The sequence below is a fragment of the Protopterus annectens genome, chromosome 6.part0 (genome assembly GCF_019279795.1).
Source record: "Protopterus annectens isolate FY-2018-M chromosome 6.part0, PAN1.0, whole genome shotgun sequence".
Taxonomy (NCBI): domain Eukaryota; kingdom Metazoa; phylum Chordata; order Ceratodontiformes; family Protopteridae; genus Protopterus; species Protopterus annectens.
In genome coordinates, this window is record NC_056737.1 from 913,703,236 (window position 1) to 913,728,137 (window position 24,902).

The following is a 24,902-nucleotide window of genomic DNA, read 5'->3' on the forward strand; positions in this document are numbered from 1 at the left end:
TATGATTGGGTCTCTAATGTTAACTATTTGTTAATGCGGTCTTAAAATGGATTCGACAAATTCACTTTTCAAGCTTTGATCTTGAGATGAATTTCTAGAATCCCTTTCTCGTATACATTAATAAATTGGTTATGATTGGTGACCCAATCAAAATCCTCTGTGTAATGCATGACAGGAAAATCAAAGTCAAACTTGGATCTTCGGGTTTCTCATATGGTAAATGTAAAGCCATCAACATTCCCATGAATGCAGTAACATGGATTTTCTGTAAAAATGACCAGTGATGTAAGCACTCTACAGTCACAAATGACATGTTTTATTAAAAAATAGAAACTAAGGAATGATGATCCATTTCCAATTGACTTTTATGCACGCACACAAACACACACACACACACACACACACACACATACATACATATATATATATATATATATATATATATATATATATATATATATATGTAAAATATAGTGATTAAAATGTATCCTGTATAAAACAAGAAGGACTCCTCTGTCAACCTGGGCTTAATTACATTCTGCTTTCTTTGGTAATTGTGAAGCACATATAGTGGGCCTCTCTGTTATCCAAGAAGTTATGCAGTATAGTAGTGTCTTGTCTTTAAGACAAAACTTTATGTGGCACTCCAACATGCACTGAAGGATCAAAGGGTATCAGTACTTCATCCGATAGTATCATCCTTTTGGTTACCGAAAAGGCTCACTTGCAGCTGCTTGACTAATCCTGCAACAACACATTCAGTAATAACTTTATGTTTTCAGCACATTCTGAGAAATGTATGCCTTTAGCACTGCTTCTGTTTTGTTTTGTTTTGTGAGTTGGCTCAGCACCTCTTTTTCAGTCCTATCTTCACAATAGGAAAGTCTTTAGTGAAAAATGGGTCTGTAGCATGACTGCAAAAACCCCTTTCAGTGAATGGCTCTTTGCCGAATGCTACCCAGCGAAATCTAACTACCTTGAATGGCCATTCCAGCAAATTTTTTCCTAGGGGAAAAAACTGCTTGGCTAATCGCAAACCTGACAAAATTAAACACCTTCCAAAGTGGTGGGATTTGCCCCCACACCCCCCAATGTGGGGGCTGTGCCCCCACACCACCCCTAACTAAGTATATCAACTCCAAGATCACACTACAGTAGGGAAAAGGGCAAATTCCCAATGATGGCCAAGCATTTGTTCCCCCCAGGAAAGAAATTTGCTGAAATGGCCATTCAAGGGAGTTGGATTTCGCTGAGTAGAGTTTGGCAAAGGGATGTTCGCTAAAAGGTGTTTTCACAGTCCTGATATATTGTCAATACCTTGGGGTACTTGTCCAGCTGTCATTTTTAAAAAGCAGGTGCAAACACCATTACATTACCTCATTATTAAGCCCTATAGGGACCAGTGTATTATATTTTAAATATATATATACACATATATATATATATATATATATATATATATATATATATATATATATATATAGATGTTTTTTAGTTAATTAATTACTTGCTTGTTGATTGTTTAGAGTGTTTGGAGAAGTATACAAGGTCCTTCTTGTATTTTTTTATGTATTCCTTGAAGGTGGTTACACCGAGGCGCTAGAATTAATTAAAGTTCTGGTGGTTTTACGACTTTCACAGTTCGTTTTTTTTTCTTCAGACTTTGGATCCTACAGGTTGTTTTATAGTTTCGGAGGTTGGTGTTGTTGTTGTAGTCTCTGTAAATTGTTTCCTCCATTAGAGATGTCAAAATGTCCTCATTTCTTGACAAAAGGTGCCTCAAAGTATGTAACAGTTGATTAACAATAGCTTTGAAATCCTAAGAATACAAACATCTCCTGTTTTACCTTTCTTTACATTGTTACATGTAGTTGTAATGCACTCACAGCATTTTACCTTAGAAAATATTCTAGCAATTTCCTACATCTGCAATTCTTGCTCTACCTTTGGCACCTTAGAATATAATAATATAGGAGTCTTGAGAAGTGTGTGGTTGGCATTGCTTTCAAGTCCAGTCTAGTCTTTTATGCCTTTGTACCATTTTGTATGCCCACTTGTTCTGCATCTGCCAATCGATGCAAAATATTTATCTTTATGTGTGGTTCTACTGATTTTGATCCAGTGACCCAAATGTTGATGTTCTTAATATCAATTAGAAAATATTGACAATGCAAATGTCAACATGCAGCTACACATGCAGTGAGTAAAACCTAACCTATGCAGATGCAAAAGATAAACATAAAAATAAAACAAAAGAATGTTTTTTGAAGGGTGGCAGGAATCCTTGCACTCCACATGTGGGGCTCTGCACCCCCCCCCCCTGCTAATTATATATACTAACTACAAGATTGTAAAATATCAAGGAAAGGGCATATTCCCCTACCCTGAATATTATGCAGTCTTACACACCTGTCAACCACCTGTTTAGCTGACCAGATTTTGGCAACTAAATAGATGTTGACCAGCTGTACTGTTGATAAAGATCAGTGCCCTCCCATACACACAGACATATATATATATATATATATATATATATATATATATATATATATATATATATATATATATATATATATATATATATATATATATATATATACACACACACACACACACACATACACACACACATATATATGTTTTCTTCTTCTCTGTTTCTGTTTTCCTGGCTGCTAGACTTTTCTCCATGTGACACTGTGGTACAGCAGAGTCTTGGAATTTACCCCTTCTCTGCTGTTGTGATCTTCGAGTTGACATATTTTTTTCTTTTCTTTTCTTTTTTTACCTTTGGTGTAATACCTGCTGATGGATTCTAGCTAAAAGGTATTGAGTCTTAATAAGACTATATGGTTCAGTCATATGTTTTCAGAGATCAAGTTAAGGACACCATAGAAATGATGGCTGATCTTGTTGGCAAATTCAGAAGGCAAGCATTAATGTTAGGGATGGAGAATGTCAAATTATGACACCAGTTTGACACTGGACTGAGATTAATGCACTCAAATATTGAGATGCAGCAAAATGCTGTGTGATGCTTCATTTGGGGTCTTAGATTGGAACATTTTGCACTGCTACCCCAGTGCGTGTCTGCAAGATTCTCTTGCTTTTCATAAAACTAAAGAGTATAATTTGATATTTTATAGCCAGTGATGGAAAAGGTGAAGTTTGCGTGCCACAGAAAACCTTTATATTACTAGCAAGTATGCAAAGGTTCAGAGACTTAAGTCTAATATCTGTTTACCACACCTACAACAAAGTTTAGCCTTAGACTTTAGTTGATATTTTTGTCAGAGCCTAGAAATGTAATGTCTCCCTTCTTCTTCTTCACAGGTACCTGATTAGTCTGATGGGAACATTTAATGAGGTAGCTGAACACCTGATGGAGAAGCTGGAAGAAAAGGCTGATGGGAAAACACAAGTTAGCATGTATAACATGTTTGCTCGAGTAACTCTGGATGTTATTACAAAGGTGAGTTTCTTAAGCAGTTTAATATAAAAAAATGCATTTTTTCCTAAGATTTATATACTGATTTGCTTTGCCTTTGAAATAAAATAAAAGTGGTGAAAACACTTTTGGCAGGCAGAATCCTGATAGAAAAATATTTTTATGTACTGTGAAAGGTACTTTATCAGTGCGAGAGTAAAATTTTCCATAGGAGCTGAATGCTTTTTTCTGGAGTTGAGCAATTGTAACAATCTTTTTCTTGAAGTAGTCTGAGTAAATATATGCATTAAAAGATTTGATGACAATATTGTGCAGTTTTTGAAGCTTTGTTTGTTAAAGTAATTCATCACCATAACTTTGTCGATTTCTAAACGTTTTACTCGAAAAGTTTAACGTATAGTTCTTGTTCTGCTGTCTTATGAACATAGACTTCCTGGTGTCATGTAAAGTGCTTTCCTAAAGTTATTGCACAACATCTTCTTGAGTGGAAATCTACAATTCGGCCTAAAACTGACAGCTAACAGATTCATCCGTCTATTCTTTTTCAATATCAGTATTATCCATTTCAGGTTCATTGTAGGCCAGATTGTATCTAACAAGAACACCTTTTTCACTGTCCTGTTATTTGCTAGCAGAAATCAACTTTATTCCCAACCATTTGCCATTGTCTGCATACCTTGTACTCATTGTCATCCATAATATACCTTACCAGGCCTACTATAAACATGCTTTTAACACTGTTTGTCCTCTTCCTCTCTATCCTTTTACACCCTAAAACTTAACAATCCTGTGCAATCCTCATTCACTCTTGTTATCAGCATAACACTAGATCATCCCAGATACATGCCACCCCACAAAAATACCTCCCAGCTGATCATACCCACTTCTGCTTCCTACCTACCTGCTACCTATCTAAGAAAAGGCTCCTCCTCATTTCAAATTCAAGTTTCTTAAATTCACACCAAAGCAGACCCCAGTTATGCACATTGTTGTATTCAACTATTACTGAATCCAATCCAAGACCATAGCTGCCTCCATTTCCCAACCAGCAGAACCAAGTGTCCCTGAACAACCACCAGCTAACAATTGCGGTGCTTAGTGCAGGAAGTATATTGAACAAACCAGAAGAATTGCTCATTTCTATCTTCCAACAACCCAGGCATAGCTGGAATCACCAACTCCTCGGTGAAAACAAATACCCTTAACCCTTAGCCACTACTTTCCCAGTTATACTTACCTCTTTACTGCCAGACCAGGAACCAGAGTTTTGGGGAGGTGCTTGGGATCTCATCAAAAACAACTTTAAAACATCACTCTTTAGACAGAACATTTCCACAAGTGAGCATGACTCTAAATGATGAACTCTTAATGTTGCTCTGTCTTGCTTATTGTTGATATTAACACCTTCCCCTTCCTGCCAACTTTAAACATGTATGCTATGTAAATAAATTACAACCATAGGCATTAAAAAGTAATGCATCACATTCCTTCAGGTGCTGTTCCTCTAGCTCATGGCTTACTGCTCTTGTTTATTATACTTTGCAAAGAAGTCATAACCCTACAACTCCATCAATTTTATAACCTATGCTTTACCAAACATACAGTGCCTGCTGAATGGAAACAACCCATAGACAGACCCATTCCCAAGGTGTTCTAACTCAAAAAATACAAAAAAACTTTAGTCCAGTAACAGCACTGGCCCTTTCTGGAAATCCTTTGAAATATAACTTGTCTTCAAATCTTCAAATGACTAAATGATTAAACCCGAAATTACTGTATCCTGCCTCCCCGCTGATGTGGATTTTGTTCAGCACTGTACACTCTTGTTAGGTGACATTCTGCAAAATATGTACAGAGGCTTTGTCACAGGTGCAGATTTCACTGATTTCACCAAAGCCTTTTTAGTATAGTGTGAACTATTGCTAAACTCATTAGATTTGGTAGGAGTAAACATAGACACAATACCCTGGTTTAACAGCTTCCTGAGGGACAAATAATTTAAAGTTTAGATAAGCACTGTTTCTTCACCTTCCTCACTAGTCACTGGACGTACCCAGCAAAGGTCATTCCTTCCACCTGTATGATTTTCAGTGCTCAACAATAATACTGGCTGACCTACCACAAATTACTCTCATCCTCCACATAAATGACATGGTCACTTAGAGAGTAAATGCACCCAATAGCTACTACTGAAAAAGATCCAGAGTATGACCTCAACTAACTCAGTTCATGGCCTGCCTAAAGCAAACTTATTCATGAATTCAAAGAAAAAAGTTTTGTGATTTTTTTTGAGACTAGACAAAAATGCTGTAGCTCTTTAAATGTGATGTCTGCTACACAACACAAAAGAACACAAGGAACAACACCATGCTTTAAATATCCTGGAATATGGCTTGACAGTTCCTTAATATCCAACAGGAGGTCAAGTAAACTAAATCCAAAATTTGCAATCTCCTGTTTTAGGTAAAAAAGATCTCAGTGTCTGTATCAACAGAGGGGACCATGGCTATATATATAAATGGGTTCTACTCACCTATCTGAAATAGTAGCCTAGCAATTTTTGCAAATGCATCTTAAAACTAAATTCACTTTGCACAGCAGCCATTTAACAGTATATGTGGATTTGTCATTCTGCCTCCACAGAAGAGAACATCATTGTTCTATTCCAGCAAAAGCAACATCACCAGAAATTCAGCAAAGATGTACACCACTGCTTTGTTCCGTAGCCTACAAAGTTATGAATTTAGTAGCATTTCACTTATTTGTTGGCTAATAACATTTCCTACCTCCTATAACTTGAGATTGCAGACATTCTCCACATCCTCTTTAATCCCCCCAAATTAATCGTCATAGGGTAGACCATAGCTCTTCCATAATGACTCACAAGCTTGGGAAGCTTTGCCAATCAATTGGAAACACACCTCCTTATTCGTCAAATTCCAAAACTACATCAAACAATTCCCCTTCAAACAACACACTTGTGAATACTTAAAAAAATAGCATTACAGGAATTTCATACTCACCTAAACCCTCTTTATATACACCTGTGTAGAAAGCGCACGTCATGATAATCCTAATGAAATCCATATTCCCAAAGAAATTAATATCTCCTTACCATTTGTCCTCCACCACAACCTATTAAATGTTGCTATTCCTTACTCTTCCTTATGTTTACCTGCCAACCACTATTTATCTGTTCCTCCTTATATTGTAAATATTTATTTTATGTATATATATATTTTTTTTAACTGGGGTACGGCACTGATCCACATGGAACTTTTTCAAACTCAGCCTGAGAGCACAGTCTGGTTAAATGACTTGCTCAGAGTCAGAGTCAGGCAAAAGGAGGTAGAAGGAATCAAACCATGTACCACAGGAAGCAGCTCATTAACAGCTCATAACCTTAGTCCTTGCATTGTCAGGCTATATTTTACATTGTACATGTAATTATCCTTTAATGGTACACTGCACAATATGTTGCAATTCATGTATCATTCCATTATTGTATGGTTTACAACACCTTCAGTTTTGTTTACTGTCTTCAGTAAAAAATTAAAAAATCACCATGTACTCCTTGAAGGCATTTCTTGCTGAAGCGCTAGAGACTGGAGATATTCTTGCTAATAAAGTGGAAGCTGGTGATTTTTACATTTTTTACTGGCCTTTTTGTTGTATTTTCATCTTTTGGGACTTCTTTGTTGTATTTTGTTTACTGTCTTCAGTCTAAAGCTTGTAATTTCCACATATATAGACCATTAGCAATGCAAGCAATAATGCCCTACAGGGTGTGTGTTAATATGTAATTAATGCCCTCCCAAGGGTGTTGTGTGGTGAAGGGCCTCTACACCCATGGAAGGGCATTAATTACACATTAACTCACACCCTGGAGGGCATTATTGTGCTTAGAGAAAGGGCTCTCTGTAAAATTGTTCTGTTTTACTTACTCGTTTTTTTTTTTATTCTATTTTATTTTTTTAATATATTTTTGATGCAAAATAGTTCCTCTACCTAATGTTTCTGTAGTACATGTTAATGGTGCTGGAGAAAGCACCAAACCAACTAGTAACAGGAACAAATGTAACCTGGAAACCACACAATTCTGTAGGGCAACCAAGGAAATTTTATAAAGGAGAAAGGTGTTTTCTGAAAAATGAGTTCTGATAAAGTCTAGATGACAAAAGTGCTTAACTTCTGTGAATTTGTTCAATAAAGCAGTTGAAACTAAAGAGTGGATTTCCTTGGTTTCATTACAGAATTGTGTGGTGTTGGAGGAAGCATTTTATATCCAGAATATATTAAAAAAATAAAACAGTACTTAAAAAATACATAAGTAAGTAAAACACAACAAGAGCCCATTCTCAAAGGGGTGACAGAGATCATTCTCTCTTCACAGTCTCTCACACATGCTACCAGGGGATCATTGGTTCACTTTCACACTTCACTCGCTCAGTCTCTCTCACACACACACACACACACACACACACACACACACACACACACACACACACACACACACAGGCTCTCTGCTTTCATGCACACATTCATTTACAAAAGATGGATTTCACCCTCTTTCTCAATCTCTCACAGTCTCCAGCTGCTTTCATACACACATTCAGTCTCACTTTCTCTTGATCTCTCTCTCACAGGTAGTCTCCTCTGCTTAAATAACTGTATTCACTCACACATCACTCTTGTTTTATCTCTCACTTTTTCGCTCTCTCTCTCTCTCTTACTGTCATACACACATGCTGCCTCTCACATGTTTTATTTCTTTTTCTTCTTTATTTTACACTCACTAAACAGGAAAAGTGCTGCTTAGTGAGTGTAAAATAACGGCTCGCTTGCTTTCACTTTCACTTTCACTGACACACATACATGCACACACACACACACATACACACACACACACACACACACACACACACACACACACACACACACACACACACACACACCTTTTTTGTCTTCTTTTTTGACATTTAACACTCAACAGCAGAAGTGCTGCTTAGTGAGTGTAAAATAATGGCTCGCTCACTCTCACTTTCACTGACATACATACATGCACACATACGCGCGCACACACATACACACACACACACACACACACACACACACATCTACACACGCATACCTTTTTTGACATTTAACACTCTCTTAACAGCAAAAGTGCTGCTTAGTGAGTGTAAAATAATGGAGGCTGTTTTGTTTTTCCTTAGTCCAGGATCCACGGTGACTTGATAAGCTTCTGTGAAGTGTGAGACTCGTTTTTCACCAGGCATTACTTGTACATTAATACCCTGCTGGAGAATGTTCGTTCTCCAATCAGGGTACTGATGTACAGTAAGCCCATTACTTGTACATGAATCCCCTGCTGGAGAATGTTCGTTCTCCAATCAGGGTACTGATGTACAGTAAGCCCATTACTTGTACATGAATCCCCTGCTGGAGAATGTTCGTTCTCCAATCAGGGTACTGATGTACAGTACGCCCATTTTCTAAATGGCTATAATCCACCTTTATATCCACTAGCTATACAACTTACATCATTTTCATCATCTATTTGTTGAATATTTTCAGTACTGTATTTTTTATTTAATCCTGGGCTGGACATGAACACAGTCTGCCTAGATCAGCACTCTATCTCGGTTAACAAGTTAAAATAAATAAAATAATTATGTCAAGTAAGGTATTAAGCACTGAAAGTAGAAACTGAGATTTCTTTCATGTATATGCTAAACTACAACTCACAAGTAACAGAATAATTTATTATTTCAGTAGTAGATGCTGGTGGATTAAATATGTAGTAAGGTTTAAAAGTAGTAGCAGAACTGTATCTAGCACTAAGCAACCTAGGCAGTTGCCTAGGACCTACTGGATGGGAGACTACCACAATATTTCATTTTAATTAAACAAACAAAAAAAAATTACATTTCTTCTTTAAGGACGCACTCTGTTGCATCTCTGGGTGCATGCGTCTTTAGCAGTATGACGCATGCACACACCATGAAGGATTTAATTTCTCAAATGCATGTTGGATCCCTGAACTGCTACTGCTTGGAGCTGCTGCCATGAATTTTGGAACTGTGTGTGTGTGTGTGTGTGTGTGTGTGTGTGTGTGTGTGTGTGTGTGTGTGTGTGTGTGTGTATGCATGTACTGAGCTAGGGAGAGATCACAGGTTTGTTACTTTAGCTTGCTCAGGCTCAAACCCTGTACTTTGTCTACAGGAGACAAGAGCCTTACTCTTCTGCAGCACCTACCAAGCTGTACACTTAGCCATCAGAGTTGATTGAAATATTTAGAAATGAGTGATTGTGTCTTTTATTTGAAAATACATCTTGTTTCTTTACTTAATGAAAAAAAAAAACATCTTCAAAGCTGCAGGAGTGCATTTTCAGTGAATGTGGAGTTTCAATGTATTTTCAAGCAATGTGACTTTCAATGCATGTTCAGGGAATGTGAACTTCAAGGGAAGGGAAGTTTACTGTTGCTCATGCTAGGTCTACTTTCAGTATGCAACTGTTTTGTTTAACAGAAGGCCGTCAGTGTTTGTGCTATAAAGTCTGAAATCAGTGTGAGTTGCACATCAGGTAGCATACTTGTCTTTAGTGCAGGAGACTGTGGGTTCTGCTTCCACACCATGTAGTTTGCCAATACCACAGTGCACTTTATGGGGGTGGTACTGCACTCCTAAGTGTGTCATACTTTGGATAAGATATTAAACTGACGCTCCATCTCTTTGCATTAATGGTAGATGGTGTGAGATGTTTTACATCCAGTTGAGCTATTGGAAAGAATAGAGAGAAGCTTTCCATTGCCCTTTGCCAAATGTCCCCTAGTACTATAAAATACCACCAAGCATCTCCCTGAAAACATGCTACTAGGTAGTTGGACTAAACTGATCAACAATGTATATTTAAATTAAATGTTTTAAATTAAACCGATATCTCTGCCTTCATTTCAAAAGTAGAGAAGAAAATAGTGTGCACTCTGGCAGTTTTGAGCAGTGTTTATGTTACTTTGGGGGAAGAGAGAGAAGTAATGGGACACCAGAATGGCTGTGGACGTTGCCTAGTCCATCCTCCTGCCTAGGGCTCCATTTACCCATGATCCAGCTCTGGGTGGTAGACATGACCATGATGGAATATGCAAGAGGTGGAAAACACATAGGTTCAGTTGTGAAGTAAATATTACAATCAGCTGTGATTCTAGTTTAATACAGTGGATAGTTTTTATGAATTATGGAGATAGTCTTTGATGGAGTAGGTACTCACTGGTGCTATAATTCATAATATAGTGGTGCCAGCTGGTACAGGAGATATAGCAGTCTGATTTGTTTCTCTCAATAAATTAATACATCACTTTGGTTCTTCAGTGGTAAAAAAGCGCTGCATTCCTGCAAGCAGCAGTACAAATACTTATGCATGTTATCGCTACTTGTACCTAGACCTGTTTGTCACCAAATGGGACAGTTGATTGGGGAGAATTATCCTCCATATCATTTTCATTGGTGCATTGAGGATGGAACCAACTGTCCACTTAGGCATTCTCATATGTGACACAGTAAGTTGTGCAGTAACTCTACTATTGATGCATAATCCCTGCTAGAGGAGTATTTTCTCCTTTAGCCTCTACAGTCAAGGCTAACTGCCCTTGCAGGCCATTTTAAGCCTAGTCAATTACCCAATGTGGGAATCAAACCTACACCTTGTATCTGTAAGGTAAGCACCTTAACCATTATGGCAACCTTACATCCAAATGTATGACTTACTGTTTACATACTGAATGTAAGCTAAACTTCATTTCATGGATATTGTTTCATTTACTTATGGTGTAATGATTTTCCTATGTGACATGAATGACTATTTTTATTTATTTTTAATTTAGCATTTTTCTGATACATATACAAATTCACTGTCATCTGATAACAGAAAAAGGCAACTCCACAACATAATTTACAAAAATTACTATACTCTTTTAAAAAAAATACTTCGAAAATCATTGAATATATTCAAATGTAACACTGAGCCAATGCATTAAACTGTAAAACTAAGTACCTCACTTCAAATTCAGTTTTCACATTTTCTGTTATTTTTAGATTTCTCTGGCATATTTGTCACAAAGAATTTTCACGGTTGCAGTGATTTACTGTCAGTATATGGAAGTTTATGACAATGAGGCTTGCAGTTGGGCTGTCATTTCACGGTAACAATGTAGTTAACATTTCAAATAACCATAAAATAAGCCCTCTGAGAAAAAAAAGTCCATTGGTTCTATTATTATTATTATTATTATAGTCTCATAATGAGCTATATTAAGAAATATCTTTTTGATAATGTTTGCATTATTTCCTTGTGAGTTGTTCAGCTTCACATATTTAGGAAAACATTTACATTTTTTCATGCAGTATGTCATGCATCTGCACCAGAACAAGCCCTGAATTTCCAGGGTTATCCTAAGAATCATACTATATATAGTTCCAATAACACCTATATTTTGTATTTTTATTTATTCAGCTGTTTAATATACTTCCTTGTCCATGTTATTCATGTAGGTCAGCCTATACCCATGGATGGCTAAGTGAAATAAATAGACATGCAGTGCTACAAACTAATAAGAAGGCAGAGTAGCATATGTTTATGGCTAAAAGGATAACTTAACTGTTATTATTTTCTGGGGAATATGCAAGAGGTGGAAACACATAGACTCAGTGCTGAAGTAAACATTGCAATCACTTGCGGCTTTAATTTTTAAATAGTGGATAGTTTTCTGAATTGTGGAGATAGTCTTTGCAGTACTACTACTGTTCTACTACATGCTAATACTCAGAGGCACAAAGGGGCACCCAGTGCTGCCCCTCTGATCTGGCACCCCTCCAAAAAAAAGCTCCTTTCTACTTTTAAACTGTATACAAGTATTTCCTACTTTTTAGCAAACAGTTGCCACACACAGTGTTAAATGTGTAATAATAATTGCACTAATCTAGAAACAGCACTTTTAGTCTTGAAACAAAGAAAGAACACCTAAAGCATTGTTTAGCTATTTATCCCAAGCAATTTCCATTGACTAAGAAGCTATCAGACTTCACCATTCAGCTGCTTGTCTGTAGTATTAGTATCCAAAAAAACTCTTAACATGAGAACCATAACACCTGCATCTTTTTTCTATTGAGTTTGAGTTTATTTTCCAGCAGACAGATTTACCTCTTAACTTAGTCAGCACTTCCCTTAAGACCTCCTAGGTACCACACACATTCTTTGTCCTTTCCACACCAGGTAGAAGCACTATTATTCTTTCTTTTGAATTTTTTCTTTAGTCTTGCTTTTGTCTACAGCTGTTTACAAATTTCTCTCAAAACACTACTTGCACAACTTACTGCAGTCAGCCTTCTGTCATCACACTGTGAGTTTTTTTTTATTTCTTCCAAATGCATTATCCACGTCTCTGCAATCTGGCTAAATTGTTTTTTCATTCCTAATAGGGCACCAACCACAAGTGGTGACATCCTGGTCATGCCAGAACAGCTTCTTCTAAGTATTCATTGTTCATATAATTCCTCTTTTTTCCACATATATGCTGCCATATTAGCATTCGGCCTCCAAATCACCGTTTGCATTCAGGTAAATCACCTCATCACATTATTCATTTTTCAGCAGTATTCAGCAGTTACACTCTCATTTATTTATTTATTTACTTCATTGTCTCAAACAACATAGAGATAGTCAGATGACTGGAGAACAAGCATTCTAGTGCAAGTGTACAAGAACAAAGTGCACATTCACAACTGTAGTCAGTATATAGGTATCAAACTCCTGTTACACTGCATTAAAGTGCTGGAGAGGGTGATTGGTAAATGAATATATAGTATAGTAGAAAGTAAGATGAAAGATGAGCAGTTTGGATTCAGATCAGGATGTAGCACAACTGACTCCATATTTGCAGTGGGACAGATAGATGAGAAGATGGTATTGATGAAGAAAGAGTCCAATTGGTCATTGCTAGACTTGGAGAAAGCATAAGACAAGGGCTCAAGAAAGTTGATTTGGGCAGTCCTGGAGTGGTTCAAAGATCAAGGAGCATTGCTAGAATTAGTGCAGGATATATACGGGACCCAATGACACAAGTATGAACAGTGTTTGGACTCACAGAGAGCTTCCTACTGGAGTGAGCGTATCTTGAGCCTACTACTTTTCATACTGGTTACGGATTACATTAGCGAAGAAATTAGAAAGGACAGATCAAAGAAGCTGCTGTATAAAGAGGATGTGGCATTAGAAGCAGACTCTGAACAAAAACTTCAGCAAATGTTAGGGAAATGGAATTCAAAAGTGAAGGCATGTGGGATGAACCTGAGTACCGATAAGATAGTTGTTTTAGCAACAGAAAGGCAAAGCAAAAGAAGCTGAAAACTGAAATAGAAAGGAAAGAGTGGAATAAGTTAACAGCTTCAAGTATCTATAGGTAGTTGAGAAGAAGAGAAGTCTGAATGAGAAAGTTAAAGCTAGAATCATAGGGGCTGCAGCCAACTGACACAGTGTCAGGGGTAGCGTTTGACAGAAGAATACCAAAGAAGCTGTAAAGAAGTGTACAAACCAGTGGTGCAACCAGTCCTACTAGATGGTACAGAAACCTGGGGAGTGAAGGTAGAGCAGCTGAGGAAGCTAGAGGTGATGGAAAAAAAGCACATGAGAAGGGTGGTAAGATATACACTCTGAGACATACAAAGAAATGAGGACATCAGAGTAGAAGCCAAAGTATATCAAACTGTAGTGATATTCAAAGAGAGCAGAGTACGGTGGTTCAGGCACCTGTGCAGGAAAGCATAAGACAATCTAGTGAAGAAGATTTAGGAGAGACAGGAGGAAGTCAGGAGGAAACAAGGACATCCTGTAAAAAGTTGGATGGTTTGCATGAGAGAAGACATTCAGGCAAGACAACTGAAGAAGGTAGGAGAGTGGCACTGAATCAAGAAAGATGGTAGTAGTGACACCCTGACACCATGAAAAAAAATGGGAATAAGAACATTGATGATGATGATGATGCTATTACAGGTAGATGGAAGGGACAGCTTGCTTTACAGAAGTTCAGTGAAAATCGTTTCTACTTGATCCTAAGATCACAATTTTATACCCGTGTTGCTTATCCCCCCAGTGACTGTTCTGACCCCCTGCACCTGATTAGCATCTCAGCTCCACCTTTATGATCTCTGGGCCATTCTTCTTCTACTCACCTTACAATGCAATGACACTAGACATGAAAGTAAGTTGAACTCTTATTACTTAAAAAGCTATAACTGGGGTCATGGCATGGGCATGATAGAGAATCGTTACTACATTTGCAGTGATTGTACCTACCCCAGGTTGCCTACAAACTGGTCTAGATGTTGTTTTGTGGGCTATATTACTCCTGCTATTCAACATTTCAAGAGCCCTCCAGCAGGCAGACAGAGAAATAAATGGGCAATTCATAGCAGAGCAAGTATTTTCAGGCTTTACTCCCGGGTATGGAGTACAAAAGACAATGCTCAAAATCACCATACTTGCTCAAATTCTACAGGAGGTAGCAAACCCTACTTCACATCACATCAGGATGGCAAATCAAAAAATGACTGAAAATAAGACTATGGTATTACAAAATCGACAAGCACTCGACATAATGCTAGCTTCCAAAGGGGGGTCATGTGTCCTCATAGAAAGTCACTGTTGTTTTTATATTAGTGACTGTCATGATGAACAAGAAAAGTTGGCCAGTTTCATGGAGCAGAGGGCCAAGGACTTGGACAGCCCATCTAAATGGTGGATACTTTTTGGAAGGTTAGGCTGTATATTTGGTAACCTGGGAACTAGTATATTACAAGGTATCATTACAATGATTGGTATTATTATTTTAGTTGTCTGTTCTAAAGGTTGTAATTCCAAAATGATTAACCTAATAATAGATATATATATAATGCTTATATATATCAAGTTTTGTTTTTCATTGTAATGTGTTTATTAACTACATGATGAAAATAAGATTTAATGTATCATGGCAAATCATATGGTACTAATTTAATCCACAATAAATTTATCTTGCATATTTCTGTTGGTTCTTTTGTAAAATCCAGGCTGCCTTTGGCATGGACTACAGCTCCCTTGACGATGTGCAAAACCCTTTCCCACGTGCTGTTTTCCTGATCATGAAAGGCATGCTTGAGCAGTTCCGTAGACCGTATATGAAGGTTTGGTAAACATTTTATTGTATTGACCTTTATGACTGTAGAAGCCATTTCCTCTCTATGTTTATGTATTCAGTATTGTAATATGTTTAAATGGAAATACAAGGTGTGCAAGTAGTCTGTTTCATTTATAACCATGGCAGAAGGTTTACTTGTGCTATTTAATTTTATTTGTATTTGTTTTCTGGGGTAGAACACTGATCTCCATGAACCTTTATTTAGAGTCAGCCTGGGAGCAGTGTCTGGTTAAGTGACTTGCTCAAAATCACACAGTTAGACAATGAAGGGTGAGGGAATCAAACCTTGCACCACTCATGAAGCAAAAACTGAAAAATCTTATAATGGCCACTTTTATTTTTATGCCTACATTAACATTGAATTCAACTAGTTTAGGTAAGAGATTCATTTGTTTGATACTGTATTTTGATGTAAAGTTGTCTCTCCACCAAAAATTACAAATGCTTTTGAGGAAATACTGCTATTTTATTTATTTATTTATATTTACTGTCATTTGTTAACCGGGTTGGTCCAGCTGAGCCAAAGGCATGTTTTCAGCGGAGATCCAAGGAGAAAAGCTCCAGTTACAATTACAGTTACTACAGTACAAATGGCATATAACAAGAATATAAAAACACAGTGGAGTTAACTTATTATGCAGCTTTGTACAGGTTTCAGAGTATACCTGTACAGTAACATCAAGACAGTCTGGATGCAAAGAATTATTCAGCTAGTATAACACTTTTGTACAGGTTACAGTGTATATCTATACAGAAACAGCAAGATACTCTGGATGCAATGGATTATTTAGAAGAAATAGGGTGTTGGTATGTAGTAGTATTAGCACTATGGAGAAAAAGAGTAGATTTAGGAGGCTATATTTATAATGTTGTCTAATGGAATAGGTGTTTAGTAGGTTTTACAGTAAAATATTAGAAATTACTGAAATGATCAACCATGTATTCATGAAATTAAATATATGTGTGGATGTTTCACACATGTAAAGCTTTTTTTAATTTTAAACATACTCACATTGTGGTATAACCTTATGAACAATGAGATCGTCATCCGGACAATCTAAGTTTGAGCAGGGGCTCAGGTGTTGGATTTGTTGGGCAGGGCGGCATGGGCATGAGGGACTTCGGCAATCTTGCTTGTCCTTGGGGGAAGGATACAGCTGTGGCCAGATGCTTGGATGGTGCCTAAGGGAAGCATTAGGAGTTGCACCCATGGAGCATGGACCTAATGAATATGTGCTGTCAAGTGACTGAAAAAATACAAAGGTCAAAAGTCCTTTATGCTGGAACAGTGTGTTAACAGTGCAGTACTTCATAAGGTGGGATCCCACAGATGTCATTCTGAACACATAATCCCTGAACATTTTACATTAGTAAAGTTATGATAGAACATTTGTCATATTTCTAATAAGTTGAATTATGGTGAAACACTTGCCATGTTTTTGGACAGTATGGAAGTGTAGCATAGATGATTAAGGCTATGAGTTGCTAACAAACTTCATGTTAGTTACTGTTAAAAACATGTCGTTTGGTTCCTGCCACAGCTGTACAATATAAACTATGTAAAAGAGCCCCTTCTCAGTTTTCTGCTCAGTCTCCTCTTGACACCTGTTTGACTTACCCCTTATAGAACACGACCACATAAACAAGAAGGGAAAACATAATGCAAGTAACGGTAAGCAACCAGGGAAGCAGGCAGAGAAAATATCAGAGCATGCAGGTACATTACCAAAATGGCAGAGCATGCAGGTACATTACCAAAATGTCAGAGCATGCAGGTACATTACCAAAATGTCAGAGCATGCAGGTATATTACCAAAATGTCAGAGCATGCAGGTACATTACCAAAATGTCAGAGCATGCAGGTACATTACCAAAATGTCAGAGCATGCAGGTACATTACCAAAATGTCAGAGCATGCAGGTACATTACCAAAATGTCAGAGCATGCAGGTATATTACCAAAATGTCAGAGCATGCAGGTATATTACCAAAATGTCAGAGCATGCAGGTACATTACCAAAATGTCAGAGCATGCAGGTATATTACCAAAATGTCAGAGCATGCAGGTACATTACCAAAATGTCAGAGCATGCAGGTACATTACCAAAATGTCAGAGCATGCAGGTATATTACCAAAATGTCAGAGCATGCAGGTACATTACCAAAATGTCAGGGCATGCAAGTACATTACCAAAATATCAGAGCATGCAGGTATATTACCAAAATGTCAGAGCATGCAGGTACATTACCAAAATGTCAGAGCATGCAGGTACATTACCAAAATGTCAGAGCATGCAGGTACATTACCAAAATGTCAGAGCATGCAGGTACATTACCAAAATGTCAGAGCATGCAGGTACATTACCAAAATGTCAGAGCATGCGGGTACATTACCAAAATGTCAGAGCATGCAGGTACATTACCAAAATGTCAGAGCATGCAGGTATATTACCAAAATGTCAGGCATGCAGGTACATTACCAAAATGTCAGAGCATGCAGGTACATTACCAAAATGTCAGAGCATGCAGGTATATTACCAAAATGTCAGAGCATGCAGGTACATTACCAAAATGTCAGAGCATGCAGGTACATTACCAAAATGTCAGAGCATGCAGGTATATTACCAAAATGTCAGAGCATGCAGGTACATTACCAAAATGTCAGAGCATGCAGGTATATTACCAAAATGTCAGAGCATGCAGGTACATTACCAAAATGTCAGAGCATGCAGGTACATTACCAAAATGTCAGAGCATGCAGGTACATTACCAAAATGTCAGAGCATGCAGGTACATTACCAAAATGTCAGAGCATGCAGGTATATTACCAAAATGTCAGAGCATGCAGGTACATTACCAAAATGTCAGGGCATGCAAGTACATTACCAAAATATCAGAGCATGCAGGTATATTACCAAAATGTCAGAGCATGCAGGTATATTACCAAAATGTCAGAGCATGCAGGTACATTACCAAAATGTCAGAGCATGCAGGTACATTACCAAAATGTCAGAGCATGCAGGTACACTACGAAAATGTCAGAGCATGCAGGTATATTACCAAAATGTCAGAGCATGCAGGTACACTACCAAAATGTCAGAGTATGCAGGTATATTACCAAAATGTCAGAGCATGCAGGTACATTACCAAAATGTCAGAGCATGCAGGTACATTACCAAAATGTCAGGGCATGCAGGTACATTACCAAAATGTCAGAGCATGCAGGTACATTACCAAAATGTCAGGGCATGCATTTACATTACCAAAATATCAGGGCATGCAGGTACATTACCAAAATGTCAGAGCATGCAGGTATATTACCAAAATGTCAGAGCATGCAGGTACATTACCAAAATGTCAGAGCATGCAGGTACATTACCAAAATGTCAGGGCATGCAGGTACATTACCAAAATGTCAGAGCATGCAGGTACACTACCAAAATGTCAGAGCATGCAGGTATATTACCAAAATGTCAGAGCATGCAGGTACACTACCAAAATGTCAGAGCATGCAGGCATATTACCAAAATATCAGAGCATGCAGGTACATTACCAAAATGTCAGAGCATGCAGGTACATTACCAAAATGTCAGGGCATGCAGGTACATTACCAAAGTGTCAGGGCATGCAGGTACATTACCAAAATGTCAGGGCATGCAGGTACATTACCAAAATATCAGGGCATGCAGGAACATTACCAAAATATCAGGCATGCAGGTACATTACCAAAATGTCAGAGCATGCAGGTATATTACCAAAATGTCAGAGCATGCAGGTACATTACCAAAATGTCAGGGCATGCAGGTACATTACCAAAATATCAGGGCATGCAGGAAAATTACCAAAATGTACATTACCAAAATGTCAGGGTATGCATTTACATTCCCAAAATATCAGGACATGCAGGTACATTACCAAAATGTCAAAGCATGCAGTTATATTACCAAAATGGGAGATCATGCAGGTACATTACCAAAATGTCAGAGCATGCAGGTATATTACCAAAATGTCAGAGCATGCAGGTACATTACCAAAATGTCAGAGCATGCAGGTACATTACCAAAATGTCAGAGCATGCAGGTACATTACCAAAATGTCAGAGCATGCAGGTACATTACCAAAATGTCAGAGCATGCAGGTACATTACCAAAATGTCAGAGCATGCAGGTACACTACGAAAATGTCAGAGCATGCAGGTACATTACCAAAATGTCATGGCATGCATTTACATTACCAAAATATCTCAGGCATGTTCCTTCAGCTTCTCCAAAATGTCAGAGCATGCAGGTACATTACCAAAATGTCAGGCATGTATCCTCACTGGTAAGATCAGACCATTTAACCATAATGTCACTGCATCCCAACCCCTGCAGAAAACCACATTACCAAAATGTCAGAGCATGCAGGTACATTACCAAAATGTCAGAGCATGCAGGTACATTACCAAATGTCAGGGCATGCAGGTAAATTACCAAAATGTCAGGGCATGCAGGTACACCAAAATGTCAGAGCATGCAGGATCATATTCCAAATAAAACCAAGCATGCAATACATTACCAAAGCATGTCAGAGCATAAACAAACTATACAATAGAAGCAGGTACATTACCAAATGTCAGAGCATGCAGGTACATTACCAAAATGTCAAGGCATGCAGGTATTACCAAAATGTCAGGGCATGCGGGTACATTACCAAAATGTCAGGGCATGCAGGTACAGAGAAAAAATTGCACAGGACACTAAGGATAATCAGAGCAGGCTTTCTTTAGTTAAATGTCAGAGCATGCAGGTAATTACCAAAATGTCAGATGCAGGTACATTACCAAAATGTCAAACATACAGGTACCCACAGACATTACCAAAATGTCAGCTGACATGCAGCAAACTTACCAAAAGGGCAAATATCTATCCCAAATGTCAGAGTGCTGCCCCTACATCTCAAATGTCTGGTAAGAGCCACCCTCTCCAAAGCAAAAACACAGCATCAATGGTACCAAAATGTCAGGCATGCAGGTACATTACCAAAATGTCAGAGCATGGGTAAACCCAAACATAAAACTACAAATGTCAGGCAGCCTTACCAAAATGTCAGAGCATGCAGGTATGTGCCCAAAATGGCAGAGCATGCAGGTACATTACCAAAATGTCAGAGCATGCAGGTGCCTCAACAGATCCAGGAAACCAATGTCAGGGTACATAAGCCTGACTAGCATGGTCTGCAAGCTATGGAAAGGATACCATCATGGACCTCATAAATAAAGATATTGGGGACATACAAACATGGATCCTACAGTTCGGCATGCATGTTAATGGCAGATCCTGCTAGGTACATTACCAAACAGTCAGCAAGGTACATTACCAAAATGTCAGCATGCAGCCTACATTACCAAAATGGCAGAGCATGCAGACATTACCAAAATGGGCATTAGGTAGATAAGCTCACCAGCTTAAATATAAACCAAATGTCACTAGCATGCAGGTACATTGCAAAATGGCTCATGCAGGTACATTACCAAAATGTCAGAGCATGCAGGTACATTACCAAAATGTCAGGCATGCGGGTATATTACAAATGTCAGAGCATGCAGGTACATTACCAAAAGGTCAGGCCTGGTACATAAATGTCGGTATATATTACAGGAGGTGCAGGGTACATTACCAAAATGTCAGAGCATGCAGGTACATTACCAAATGTCAGATGACTGCAAAATGTCAGGGCATTACCAAAATATCAGAGCATGCAGGTATATTACCAAAATGTCAGAGCATGCAGGCACACTACCAAAATGTCAGAGCATGCAGGCATGTTACCAAAATATCAGAGCATGCAGGTACATTACCAAAATGTCAGAGCATGCAGGTACATTACCAAAATGTCAGGGCATGCAGGTACATTACCAAAATGTCAGAGCATGCAGGTACATTACCAAAATGTCAGGACATGCATTTACATTAGCAAAATATCAGGCATGCAGGTACATTACCAAAATGTCAGAGCATGCAGGTATATTACCAAAATGTCAGAGCATACAGGTACATTACCAAAATGTCAGGGCATGCAGGTACATTACCAAAATATCAGGGCATGCAGGAAAATTACCAAAATGTACATTACCAAAATGTCAGGGCATACATTTACATTACCAAAATATCAGGGCATGCAGGTACATTACCAAAATGTCAGAGCATGCAGGTATATTACCAAAATGGGAGATCATGCAGGTACATTACCAAAATGGCAGAGCATGCAGGTACATTACCAAAATGTCAGGGCATGCAGGTACATTACCAAAATATCAGGCCATGCAGGAACATTACCAAAATGTCAGAGCATGCAGGTACATTACCAAAATGGCAGAGCACGCAGGTACATTACCAAAATGGCAGAGCATGCAGGCACATTACCAAAATGGCAGAGCATGCAGGCACATTACCAAAATGGCAGAGCATGGAGGTACATTACCATCCTAAGAGCTGTAGAGGGTCTTTCCCCACTGTCCTGCTCAATACCTAATGAACATTATGTACTCACATGTTGTTGGACTAGGATCCTCAGTGTCTATCTGTAACTTCTAGTCCTTTGGCAGATCCTGCTCCTTTCCTTGGAATAAATGAGTTGACAAAAATATTACTCTATTCTATTCTTTCAGCTTCTCCTCAGGGATCAGGCTCACTGCTCAAACCTGAGATTTCCTAGGATGTATCTTATTTGCATGCTTTTGTGCCACAGTCTCAGTTGGACATTAGGCACTGACTTGATTGCCTCATTATGCACTTTTAAACTTTATGACACTCACATCACTTTTTCTGATAGTCCTCTTAGGTTTCCCCTGAAAAGAGGAGCCTTTGCCTTGTGGGTGACAGATCTTGGCAGATAACCATTCTGAAATGTCAAGACCCACTAGAGTGAGTCCTGAAATATGGAGACTGAATGGCCGAAAGAACGGACTTACATATATTAAGTTTGAGATGGTGTTTTTCAGAATATTCCCTTTTCTCTGAGGTATGGCAATTATATATATATATATATATATATATATATATATATATATATATATATATATATATATATATATATATATATACACACACACACACACACACACACACACACACACACATATATATATATATATATTTATTTATTTATTTATACCCATACCTGTTATATTTTGGGTGGTAGGGGTTTTGCCCTCTTGCAAAAAGTAGTTTAAAGGAGATGAGCGATTTTCGAGATTCACCCTTCTCCTGTGTTTTCAGTGTTTTTTGTCTGCTTTTTGGCACTTGGCATGTCGAGTGCTGATATTTCAATAGGGAGCCTTTAACACACTAGCAATAATTGTGCACTCAAAATTCAGAAAAGGCAGCTGTCAACTTAAGGATGCAAAATTATATTCTTTCAAAAGTAGAAACATGCTTTTAAAGTAGCAAAAACACACTGAAAGTGACCTTTTAAAGTCCCTCTGCATTTCTAATCATTACACGGACTACTTTTAACTCAAATCAGAACTAACATTTTTAATGGTAACAAACATCAGCTAGCTGAAATCTTTCCCTCACAGCAGAAATGTCAATGACCTTTCCTTCTTTCACCAGCTTGAAAAACCCTGCTGTAGGCCTTTTGTAACCCACCTTTTATGACGACTTATTACTCCAGGACTTTTCCTACCTTATAATATAATGAAGAGTACCAACAATGGCAGTTTATCCTCTTCCTTGGAATTCCCATGAAATTATCTTCACACAATCAGAATGGTTTTAAAAGATGTAGGTATATGAGCAGTGGAAGCTTTGATTTGCTATACAGCTAACAGCAAGCATTTGAGAGTATCCCTATCATATGACAGACACATTTCTATTTTAACCACTTTTCACTACTAATTGCAGCTTAGTAGCCTTTCTAAGGCATATTGCATGCTGATGACATTTAAATATGCAGACAGGTAGTGGCAGAATAAGATCTGAGGTTTGGAAAGCAGATGCCTCCTTCATATTTACTGAATGGCATAAAGTCCACCTTCACTTGAAGTTTTGAAGATTCTCATAAAAAGCATTTTTCCCATATCTTTTTATCTTCTCTGCTGATGGTCTATTAAATCGCCTCAGTCATAAATAGGCCTATTCATTTCCTGGTGGCGTAGGATCACCCAAGAGATTTGCCAGGTTGAGAGACTGCATGGGGCAGGGATGTCATCTGGGAAGACATTGGGACCACTTTTGCTTTTGCCAGCATCCCAGCAGCTGAGAGCCATTTTTCTGCTATTGCCCTAACCCCCCATTCCCAGATAGTGGCATATACACTTGCATCACATAAGTGGCTGCCTAATCTTCCATCACTCCCCACATGCATGCTCCATTGCTTGGAAGGTATTGGAGCTACCATCACCAGCTTGGGCAGCTATTGTTTGTCCCGCCTGGATTAGCTACTGCTTTCATTGGCTTAAGACCTTTGCTTTACTTGACTTTACTGGAGTGGCAGACAAACCTAGTCCGGAAAGAACCTTCCTCTACTCCTTTGATAGGCATCACCTAACCCTCCTGCCAGCACTATAAGTCACCCGAGCCATTAATCGACCCCAGGTTACCTGGATCATAGCTGGGGCCTTTAAGAATTTCTTAATCTGTAGGCATGAATGAAAGATTAAAATAGCAGAGAGGAGCGGGATATACAATTATAATGTTCATAGGCTAATGCAATTTTGCCTTCAAGGCAGCTGTAAGCCTGTTATAAATGTCTAGCTGCGTATTTGCCCGATGAGTTATCCCTACACCCACACTCCTGAGCATCCATTTTTTATATTCCTCTGCATGTCTTGATGATTGACTGAATTCTTCTACTTGAAACTTATCTTACATTTTTCTTTCTCTGTCTAAGTAGACCACTGACTGATGCCCCTACCTTTATCTACTTAGCCCATTCCTTACTTCTATGGGCCCATAAGCCAGGCCTAGTGAGTACACTGGCTGACTTTTACTAGTTGGACTCAGAGGTGCAAATTGGGACCCCCCAATCCTTGAATGAGGCAAGATCCATATGGCCCATTTGTTCCCTGAACTAGAAAACCACATCAGCTCTACCTTCAATAGAAACAAGGGTCCAGTGATAGTGAGTAGGCCAATCCTCTCAGTCATGCAATCTTTCTAGCTCCCCCTGTTGGGTGGCTTTGCAGACTTCACAACAGCTACCGGAGATGATGCATGAAAACTACCACATATGCAAAACATGC

At 38.3% G+C, this 24,902-nt stretch overlaps 1 protein-coding gene across 1 annotated transcript in view; it reads left to right on the forward strand.

The window, feature by feature from the left end:
* Nucleotides 1–24,902, forward strand: part of LOC122804601 (cholesterol 24-hydroxylase-like) — a 730,604-nt gene that overhangs the window by 406,948 nt on the left and 298,754 nt on the right. The window contains exons 6-7 of the mRNA XM_044074564.1: nt 3,331–3,469; nt 15,550–15,663. Coding sequence (XP_043930499.1) covers nt 3,331–3,469; nt 15,550–15,663 — 253 coding nt within the window. The remainder of the gene's footprint in view (nt 1–3,330; nt 3,470–15,549; nt 15,664–24,902) is intronic.